General features: G+C 34.7%; 3 protein-coding genes across 4 annotated transcripts; 2 read left to right on the top strand and 1 right to left on the bottom strand.

Annotated features, from left to right (window-relative positions):
• Positions 7-1,441, top strand: LOC107632025 (deacetylvindoline O-acetyltransferase). Its single transcript, XM_016335648.2, has one exon. The coding sequence runs from the start codon at positions 64-66 to the stop codon at positions 1,360-1,362; it is 1,299 nt and encodes a 432-aa protein (XP_016191134.1). The 5' UTR covers positions 7-63; the 3' UTR covers positions 1,363-1,441.
• On the top strand, positions 4,037-5,937 carry LOC107632024 (acylsugar acyltransferase 3). Its single transcript, XM_016335647.2, has 2 exons — positions 4,037-4,694; positions 5,166-5,937. Exons 1-2 carry the CDS (start codon positions 4,068-4,070, stop codon positions 5,874-5,876), a joined length of 1,338 nt encoding a protein of 445 aa, XP_016191133.1. The 5' UTR covers positions 4,037-4,067; the 3' UTR covers positions 5,877-5,937.
• Positions 5,794-8,715, bottom strand: LOC107632023 (two-component response regulator ARR11). Of its 2 annotated transcripts, XM_021119999.1 has the most exons (6): positions 8,093-8,715; positions 7,709-7,861; positions 7,226-7,627; positions 7,052-7,128; positions 6,115-6,956; positions 5,794-5,891 (listed from the first exon to the last, which is right to left on the bottom strand). In XM_021119999.1, exons 1-5 carry the CDS (start codon positions 8,223-8,225, stop codon positions 6,117-6,119), a joined length of 1,605 nt encoding a protein of 534 aa, XP_020975658.1. In that variant the 5' UTR covers positions 8,226-8,715; the 3' UTR covers positions 5,794-5,891; positions 6,115-6,116. The 2 variants fall into 2 exon arrangements, with proteins under 2 accessions (XP_020975658.1, XP_016191131.1); XM_016335645.2 differs by lacking the exon at positions 5,794-5,891 and having other exon boundaries at positions 5,921-6,956.

The raw sequence follows: 10,766 nt of genomic DNA, 5'->3' as shown, positions 1-10,766 counted from the left end.
TGCACGCATTGGTGATCATCCATCATCGAATTATTAGAGCGATTAAATTGCAGGGGAATAAGAATGGAGAGAGAATTAATATCAAGAGAAAGCATCAAACCCTCTAAACCTACACCTTGGCACCACAGAGTCCATCACCTCTCCTTCATAGACCACATCGTTGCACGAAACTACGTCCCGGCAATTTACTTTTACCCGAACAACAACGAAGAAGACGTAACAACCAGAATATCAAGGCTCAAAAAATCGTTATCCAAAGTTCTAACCATATACTACCCTTTTGCAGGTACCTACAGGGACCAGCGATCCATCCATTGCAACGACCGAGGCGTCACATTGCTCGTTTCAAACGTCAAAACCAACCTCTCATATATTCTCAACAACCCCTCCGAATCGCTTCTGAACCCTCTCTTCCCCGATGGCCTTCAGTGGAAGGACATGGGTTCAGATGCCACCATATTAGCCATCCAAATCAACCAATTCTCTTGCGGCGGAATCGCCATTGCCGTCTGCTTGTCTCACAAACTCGGCGACGGTTCCACTCTCTTCAACTTCGTCAATGACTGGGCTACTATCAACCGAACCAATAATCAACTACCTTTCCCGCCGGATCTTGTTGCGGGATCTTCTCTATTCCCGCAAGAGGACTTGCCGGTCTTTCCTGAAATCTCGTTCACGAAGCAAAACACTGTGTGTGCAAGACTCGTGTTCGAGGGTTCCAAGATCGAGTCCCTGAAGGAAACGGTGAAATCCAACGGCGTTGAGAACCCGTCGCGGGTTGAAGTTGTGATTGGAATGATCTACAAGCGCGCCGTTTCTGCTTTGGGGCTTGGCGGCAACGTTAACGCGCCTCTTTTGCTTGTTGCCGCGAATCTCCGAAGGAGAATGGTTCCTCCGCTTCCGGAGAAGTCCATAGGGAACTGGGTCTGGTCGTTCCCCGTAGTGTCAAAGAAAAAGGAGGAAGGTGCAGGGTTGCACGAGTTGGTGGAAGAAACGAGGGAAGGTTTATCTGAGTTGTGCGAGAAGAGTGTGAAGAAGTTTGGGGATAAGGAATTTGTGATTGAGTTCCTAAGGAAGGCTACTACGGCGAGGAGAAGTAGTCCGATTGGATCGGAGAAGAGAGTGTTCTTCTTTGCGAGCTGGTGTAGGGTTCCGACGTATGAGGTGGATTTTGGATGGGGGAAGGCGGCGTGGGTGACGAGTGTTGGGTCTCCGGTCAAGAACAGTGTGGTTTTGATGGATGCCAGAGATGGGAATGGTGTTGAAGCTCTTGTCAGCATGGAGGAGCAAGATTTGGTGGTCTTTCAGCGTGATTTCGAGCTCCTTCAATATGCTTCTATTAATCCAAAGGTTCATGCATGAACCATCGTTATTATGTGTTTAAGTGTGGTGTTTATTTTTATGAAAATTCAGTCCTATAAGATTAGTGGTTGAAAATCCTCTAGGGTCCATTACAAAATTTATTGGCCCTAACACTCTTTGGGGTTTAATTTTACCATTATGGTGAGCATGCGTGGTACTATATAAAAGTGCAGTAATATCTTATTATGCTGGATAAATAATGGACCGATCTAATTCTGTGTGCCAACTATATTATATGTAAAAGAATTCAAAATTATTCGGTCATTTTGATAATTAGATTGGTTTAATAATTTATTAGTATAATAAAAATTAATTAAAAAATATAAAGAATAAAAATTTAATTAAATTAATTAAAAAATTATTCACATAGGTAACAAAATAACCAATTACAAGTTTACAACTACTACCGTCTCCTTCATATATCGCCCTAACTTCTATGTCTATTACTTTCGTTGTCTTATTATCATACCTTTCCTTTTTCCCGGTCTTTTTTCTTCTCACACCCTCTAAGAAAAAGTATCACCATTTCATTATCTGATTTTTATTTGTCCGACATCATTTCTTCCTTTTCAAAAGGTTTTTGTCTGGCAGTGACCATTTTTCACCAACTACTGCCAGTAAATGACTTTTTTTTTAAATAAATTGATTAATAATTTATAAAACTTCCATATATATATATATATTAGAAAAATAAAAATTTATATATAATTATTTTTGTGACCGTACCAACTATGGTTAATTCTCAGCTTCTTACGTACTTTGGAGCATTTCATTTGATTTCAGATAACCATCTATATTGCAACAAAAATGTTACGCGGATAGTAAAAAAATCAATTATCAAATCAGTCACAATATGATTTAGGTGGATATTTATATGGAATTATTGTCTTTATATAAAATTTATACATAGTTAAAATTGGAATGATAATTTAATTAAATATATCATATTATCTAATAATTTTTAACTATAAAATTTAGATAAAAATAATTATATATGAGTTTTATATATTACAAATAATAACCGAATATTAGAACGTTAATTAACTGTTGTAACATAACAATAATCCTATGACCAACTAACTATTCCCAAACAAGCTATTCATCACTTCTTCCAAACGAGCGAGTTAAATTAATAAGCAAAATGAGAACAGTTGTGGCAAGTAAAATTATCCTCCACCGAATTCAAATCATAAATCTGACATTCCAATCCAAATATTCAGTGAAAAGGAAAAAAAAAACTGATATTAAATCTGGTTTCTATGGTAATTCAATCATGACAATATTTGACAACATTTCGTCCTTTTAAAAAATATATATTTAAGGCATATATATATATATAGTCAGGAAGGTTGTGCTGCATGCATCAAAAGATATTATATAGGCCATGTTGTTGTTGCCATAATTAGTTGGTCATCAGTCCTTGTTGTATATATGAACGTATACATTAACATATATACAAGCTATTGAAGTGGTCCTGGAATTATTTGCCCAAGTATATAACATAAATACAAAAGTTAATAATGTAATCGTGGGATCGGACAATTATTTGGAAGTGATTGCTTCTGAAATGATATATAGATAGGAAAGGGATGGACTTGGACTAGCTACTTTCATAAAATATTGGAGATATGAAGTACACACTACTATATTTTATTCTTTGGCTAGGGTGAGTTTAATTAAATGATTGATAATAAGAAATAAAAGAAAACAAGTTATTTTTCATACCATAAAAAATATACAATAATTATTTGCAAAAAATGTTACAAATAAATATCATTCTCTTAATTAAAATGCAAAAATATCTTTTCAATCTCATGCATACTTTAACAGCTCTGTTACATATAAGTTTTTTTGACAAACAAATTCAAATTAAATAAGTTAATCTTAATCTTAACCAAAATTATTTAATAATTGCGACACACAAACTCAGTTTAAAAATAATACACAAAAATGACTAAAGAATAAACAAAAACACATCCAAATCGATTTTGAATCAAGCAACGTCATCAACATGACAAAAATTCTACGATAACAACGATAACGATAACGACAATACGTATAAGAAGAAGACGATGACTATAATAATGATGATCATCGTGATGATGAAGACGATGGAGGAGAAGGAGGAAAAGGAAGGAAGAGAAGAAATTCCAATAAAAAAAAAAGAGAAAGAGAAGGAGGAGGAGGAGGTAGTGATGTTGGTAACAATGATAACGAAAGAAAAAAATAATAAAAAAGAAGGAGAAGAAGACGAAGTATATAGGGGTGGCGAAGAAAGAAGAACAGGAGAAAGAGAACATGCAGCAAATAATAAAAAAGAAGGAGAAGAAGACGAAGTATATAGGGGTGGCGAAGAAAGAAGAACAGGAGAAAGAGAACATGCAGCAAAGACGCAAAAAAAAAATGTGTGCATGAGTATAAATGACTTAGTTAGACTTGTTTAATTAAATGACTTATATATAGAAATTAATTTATATTTTAATTAGATATAGTACTTCATGTTATTAGAGTACTAATTAGACTTTTAGAACATATTGTGGAAAATAAAATTAGATATCTTGAAATTATAATACTTATTACCCACAACTCTTAATTAATTAAGTTTATTTTATATTTTTTTATCATATAGAATATATAAATTTATTTATATTTAAAATGACATTTGATGGCGGTGACTCTCACTCCCATTGAAAAAACTTGGAAGGATGGAAATGGAAGTGATATCAAGAGAAAGCATCAAACCGTGTTCCCCCACTCCGACTCACCTCAGAAACTACCCTCTCTCCTTGTTCGACAATGCCGTTTGTCCAAACTCAGTCCCATTAATTTACTTTTATGCCCCTCAAGAATCTCCCGACGAAGCCGCCAAAATATCGCTTCTCAAGAAATCCCTATCCCAAGCTCTATGCATATACTACCCTTTTGCCGGCAGGTTCAAAGATCCAACCTCCGTACACTGCAACGATGAAGGCGTCTCCCTTGTGGTCACCAGAATCAAAACCAAGAATCTCTCCAACATTCTCCGCAACCCAACGGACGCCCTCTTGAGCCCCTTGTTCCCCGACGAGCTGCAGTGGAAGGATATGGGCTTGGAGTCGAGCTTGTTGGCAGTTCAAATTAACTGTTTCGCGTGCGGCGGAATGGCCATAACCGTATGCATGTCTCACAAGGTTGGTGACGCTTCCACTTTGTTCAACTTCTTCAACGATTGGTCAACGCTCACCCAACAACCTCACACCACAGTAGCCTTACCCCATGTTGGAGCTTCGCTTTTCCCACAAAGCCACTTCCCACTTCCCCGCCAATATTCCTTCGTCCCTCACCACAACATGGTACGTATTACATGAAGGTACCTACTCAAAAACATCTTCTTATAAAGAGTCTTCTGTTAAAAGTGTGCTTTATTTGTTTGGCCACACTTTAGAGAAAGATAATATTTTTGTAACATATCAAAATCAAACCCTTCAATTCATCATCTAATGGTAAAAAAGATACATCTTCACATAAAGACAATTGTAACATCTTCATAGTAGTATCCACCTTACATGAATATAGGTAAAATAGTCTTTATACAAAAATTATAGATATATTTATGCATTATTATTATTAGGGTAGTGCTAGGAGAACAATGAAAATTTTGAACAACATGAACAATCACCAATCAAATGAAAATACACTACATTCTAATTTAATGTTAATTAAATTTACTCTTTTAATCCTATTAATTCACATTGTTCAAAAATCTTGTTGGTTACTTATACTTTTCCTTATTATTATTATTATTATTATTATTATTATAATAGGTGTGTAGAAGGCTTGTGTTCGAAGGTTCCAAAATTGATTCCCTTAAGGCCTTGGTTTCGTCGTCGTCGTCTTCTCAGAAGGTGGAGAACCCTACTAGGTTTGAGGTTGTGGTTGCACTGATTTACAAGTGTGCTGTTTCGGCGTTGGGATTGAGTGTTAGCAACACGCTCTTGCGTGCTGCCATCAACTTCCGCAAGAGAATGATTCCTCCGCTGCCGGACAAGTCCTTAGGGAACTTGGTTTCGAGCTTCTATGCTTCCTCCATGGACAATGATGAAGTGGAGTTGCACGAGTTGGTGACCAAAACAAGAGAAGGCCTAGCTTTGTTTTGTGACAAGTATGTAAGAAACTTTGGGGACTTGAAATTCGTGTCGGAGTTCGTAACATTTGGACAAGCTGTTACTACTGATAATAAGAGTAGTTGTGAGGATGGGGAGAAGAAGAAGAAGAAAGATATGATGTTTTTCTCTGGGTGGTGTAGGTTTTCGGCGTATGAAGCGGATTTTGGGTGGGGGAGGCCAGTGTGGGTGACCACTGTTTTGTGTCCTGTGAAGAACAGCGTGGTTTTGATGGATACGAGAGATGGGAAAGGGATTGAAGCGGTTGTGTGCATGCTTGACAAAGACATGGCCATGTTTGAGCGTCACGTTCATCTTCTTCGCTATGCTTCTCTTGAACCAAACCGTTGGACATGCTCATCATGTTCTTGAACAAGTGTGTGTACTCTAATATTAAGAAATAAATAACAAGTTAAGCAAAGTTTGATCTAAATATATTCAGTTGATATGTTCAACAATAATGCCTTTCCATCACACATCATCTAATTCTTCTATACATGCTGGGAGGAAAAGAATACCCCAAATCAGTCAATTACATTTGAAATTCTTCAACAAAAAAGGGAAAAAAAAAAGTATAGTAACAATAATAAATTGTTCTTTAATTTCATACCATCATGCTATGAATAGACTTTGATCTACTACTGAATAATCTGCTGAATCGTATAATAAATGGTTTGGAACATCAGCAATAAGCCCTGGATCGTAATAATAGTCTGACGTGTCTATGTTGTGCATACCAAAGTTCATGTCATTGTAGCATTCACTTTGTAGCAAAAAGAAATTCAAGTCCTCCTCCAAAGGCGAAAAAGCCGCCTCGCCACCCCAGAGTAGGTTTTGCTGGTAAAATTCCAGTTCAGGAATGAGACTGGCATCAAATTCCTGTGTTTTCAAGCCCGGATTTGAAGTGACTGAAGATTGATCATTCACCATAAGGCTTTTGGACTGAACCGGAATAATGTTGTCAACTGCAGAAGAAGCTATTGAGCTTGCAGCAGAGGGACTGGATACCATTGAAGCAATTGATTGTGATTTAGGATCATCTTGGAGTTTCCTTTTGGGGACTTGATTCCAAGTGTACTGTGTTGGTATGGTGCAATCAAATACTTCAATGTTTCCTTCTGAATTGAGAGGTGAAAAGGTTTGATTAAGGACTATCTGTGAAACCTTTGTCATGTTTGGATCCGGAATAATGTTATTAGTAGCTAGTGCTCTTCTTTGTTCTGTTTTATTAAGCTCTGACACAGTGAAATCAGATTCATGAAGTTGCACTAATCCATTATTTGGACATCTGAAGCCGTCAATTGAAACTACATTTTGTTGCTTGTTCATAGAGTTCTTAATACTAGAGCTTCCGGGATCTTTCGGATTCAAATCCGGATTCTTTATTCCACTTGAGGAGCATTTCTTCTGATCTCTCTGCTTCTGCAACCTACTCAAGTAGAGCCTGTATTTCTGCAGGACAAAAATTCCCTCATTAGTATAAAAAAGTAGAACTTTCATGGTTATTATCACTACCACCTAAGAGAAAGTCATCATCATATACCTACCTGCAAATGACTAGCAACATTTTCTCTGGTAAGCCATGGTACATTCATCAAATCTAGAATTTTCTTGGGACCAACTTCTGTGAAACAAAGAAAAGTCTTATTAACATAGTGAAAAAGTTTTAATTTGGTCAGCAATCACAATTTTTGTATTATTTGATTAAGAGATAGACTTACTATCAAATCCAATCTGATTCACTGCTTGGACAAACTTCTGATGAAGATCCACAGACCAAACCACTCTAGCTTTCTTGGTTGAAGAAGAATCTCCGAATTCTCTTTCGTCGTGTTTGTTATCTGCATCTTTCCTTTTCCTTGTTGAACTGATACAATCTTCTAATGCAAAGAGGCTCACATCATCACAACATTGATCTTGTCCATTTCTCATCAAGTGATGAATGCCCTCAAAATCAAAGCCCTCTAGGCTTTCAAACTCTCTCCCTTCATGAATCCTTTTTCTCAAGACATGCTGCCATATGTTTCGCAGTTCTTTCATCCTTATAGGCTTGAGGAGATAATCACATGCTCCATGTTGAACACCTTTCATTACCCTGCTTGTTTCTCCATCAACAGACATCACTGCACAGTTTAAACTATCAAGTTTAGTTTTGTTATAATCATATATATCATATGAAGTTAAAAACTTGAATGATAACATACTAATGACAGGCAGATCCATCTCAAGTCCAACATGCTCAAGAAGCTTGAATCCATTCATGTCAGGCATGTTTACATCGCTGATCACTATGTCGAATGCATCTTTCCTCTCTCGAAGCTTCTTCAGAGCCTCCGTTGCCAAACAACATGTAGTCACTGAAAAACAAGGGATCGGATTCAGAGTAGCATATATAAAATATGCTTGTTTTATTTGCAGTAAGAGTCACTTGTATAAACACACAGCAGCAAGAAGAAATTGTAACTATTCTAAAACAGAAAAGAAAAGGAAAGGAAACATCATCCCTTATCATATTAACAATTGGACCCTAATAATATCAACAAACCATAGCAATGATATGATGAGTAAAAGAAACAGTTAGTAGTTACCTTGGTAAGAGCACTTCTTGAGCATCTTTTCAAGGATCTTAAGCCATGTTGGATCATCATCAACAACCAGAACTCTCAGTCCAGCTGGAAAACCTTCACGACGTGTACATGGCAAGCAACCATTATTATCCATGCTTCCTACTTAGCTAGGATCACTTCTTTTGGGAGTTCCAGTAGAAAAGAACAATGGTGGTTTGGTTTTTTGATGGAGAAAATAAAAAAAGGAAGAGATTAGAGAAAGGGTAAGGGTAAGAGTAAGGGAATATTAACTGTCCAAGTGGATCACATGTTTTGTTAGTGCATTATGTCTCCTTTGAGTTTAACACTTCAAGTCATAGTAAATGTTTGAGATGTGACGATTGATGAAAATTAAGTTGGCAACAAGTGGCAAACATTAATTTACTCAACAGGAGATATAATTAACTACTTAATTAATCAAGAAGCTGAAAAACACTGAGTTAGTTTAGCAGTAACATAAGATTAGAAGATTGATACTCCTCTCTAACTTCAAAGAGTCATCATGCTTCTAATAATGTTGGTTTAGCAGCTAACAAGTATTCTGATTTCTAAGTGTAGTTTATACTTAATATATATTATTTTGGAAGTCTTAATTTCCAACAATACACAACATATTATAATGGCGAATCAACTGAGAATCCAAAACCGTTTTCTTTATGGAATTCAGCAACAAAAAAGAAAGGTGACATGAAATATATTATACATAAACACCATGGTCTCTATTTTGTATGCAACAATCCCACTTCTGATTACTGACTCAGAAAATAAGTGGGAAAATATATACTTTAAATTGAATATTGCTACCAAGCATTGTTGTTTCTCTTCTTAATTGAATTTAAATTAATAGATAATTCAATATTTTTTTGGTGACTATAGATAATTCAATATTTGAAGATTAATCTATTTTCTTTTATTTTTTTAAATGTCATCGTGATAAAGTATGACACCCGGTAAACCACATCTACTTGGATAAGTAGTGTTCCTAACCAAACCATTTATGTCACGTATAACGTATTTATCCCTTTAAACTTTAAAGCAACTTTTTCCGTACTTATAACCTTATTTTAGAGCTTTTTTTATTATTAAAAAAATAGTACAATTTCTATATAATAAAATGCAGTTATTTTATTGATACTTGAATATTATTAGATAATAATTTAGTTAAATTTATCAAATTATTTAATAATTTTTAAATATTAACTTGAGATATAAAACATCGAATTTGGATTCTCTAAATTTTATTTTAGAAGGTAAGATATGATCTATCACTATTTATTTCATGGAATCAAGAGAAAATATGAGAAAAAAAATATTCAATAATGAGAGATCTCACTCTATCCTCTAAAATAAAAATCTAAAATTTAAAAGATCCAAATTTTAAAACAACTGCATACGAGTTTTCAACTTACTATGTATGTCGTAAAATGGAGCCTTTATTAGGTCTTGGAATCCATTAATTACTATGTTGCTTTCCGACACGTAACGACGGACCTGAAAACAAATTACTAAAGAACAAAAAATAAGAGACAACCTAATTCTAACTCTAACCAACACAAAACAATTCCAATCGCAGAGGGACAAAACATCAGTGTCATAAACACTTAACACAATGAACCCTTAAGTGTAAATGAAAATAGGAATTAGCAGACAAGTGGAAATAGATTTCAATGGGGAGTCCAAGCAGTAAACTAAAATTAGAAATTACATATGTGGTTATAAATTAATTAGGAGCAATGGGTTATATAATACTCAAGTATTTCTAAAAGGATCCAATTATGCCACCATGATGAATAGACCGTTACGTGCTCCACAATGAATATGTCCAATGGCAAAAGTTTGCGGGGACCGAAATGACGATTCAAAGAATATAATTAACAGCATTTGATCCAAATTTACTTTAAGGAAAAGCTTTTATTGATTCATCAAATCATCTTCAACATAATGTTTTGAATATTATATCAAAAAAATATTAAAAAGTCATCAAAATTTATTATTTTTAGTCATCACTTTTAATTATTAATTCAATTCTTTTAATTTAGTAATCTAACAACATATTTTAGTTTATATTTTTAAATATTAATAATTAAATAATAAATTCTGATAATACTTTACTTAATACATTTAGACGTGAAATTATTTTTATGTGACTAATAATACAAAAAATAAAAGAAAAAAAAGGTTACAAGAGCAGCATGCAATGGATAACAATTCTAGGATCCAGGAATAATAGATAGGTATGTAGTTAATCATGTACATTGATAGAGGCCACGATACCAAACCAACTTAACATTTGAAAGGCCAAGATAGCTCCATCTGCACCGCATGACACTTCACACTTCACACACACCCTCAAATGTGACATCTTTTATAAACCTCTTTTAAATAATCATTTATTTCCAACCAATTATCATTTAATTAAGTTCCATTACCAACAGTAGTAGCTAAAGCAATATGCACTTCTTGCTTCTTTTTATTTCTTCTTGTTTTCCCCCACTCCTTTTCTATATACTATTGATTGAGATTGATTTCATTCCATAACCTTAGTCACAAGCTTTATTCATATTTAAATAAATAGAGACCTTTTTGTTCATATAGTTAACTAGCTTTCTTCTCTTTTTGTCTTTGTAGAAAAGTAAGTTTTGGATTCAAAGGCATA

Source organism: Arachis ipaensis, chromosome B03, assembly GCF_000816755.2.
Source record: "Arachis ipaensis cultivar K30076 chromosome B03, Araip1.1, whole genome shotgun sequence".
NCBI lineage: Eukaryota > Viridiplantae > Streptophyta > Magnoliopsida > Fabales > Fabaceae > Arachis > Arachis ipaensis.
Note: the sequence above shows the minus strand (reverse complement) of the source record. Positions and strands in the feature narration are given on the sequence as shown.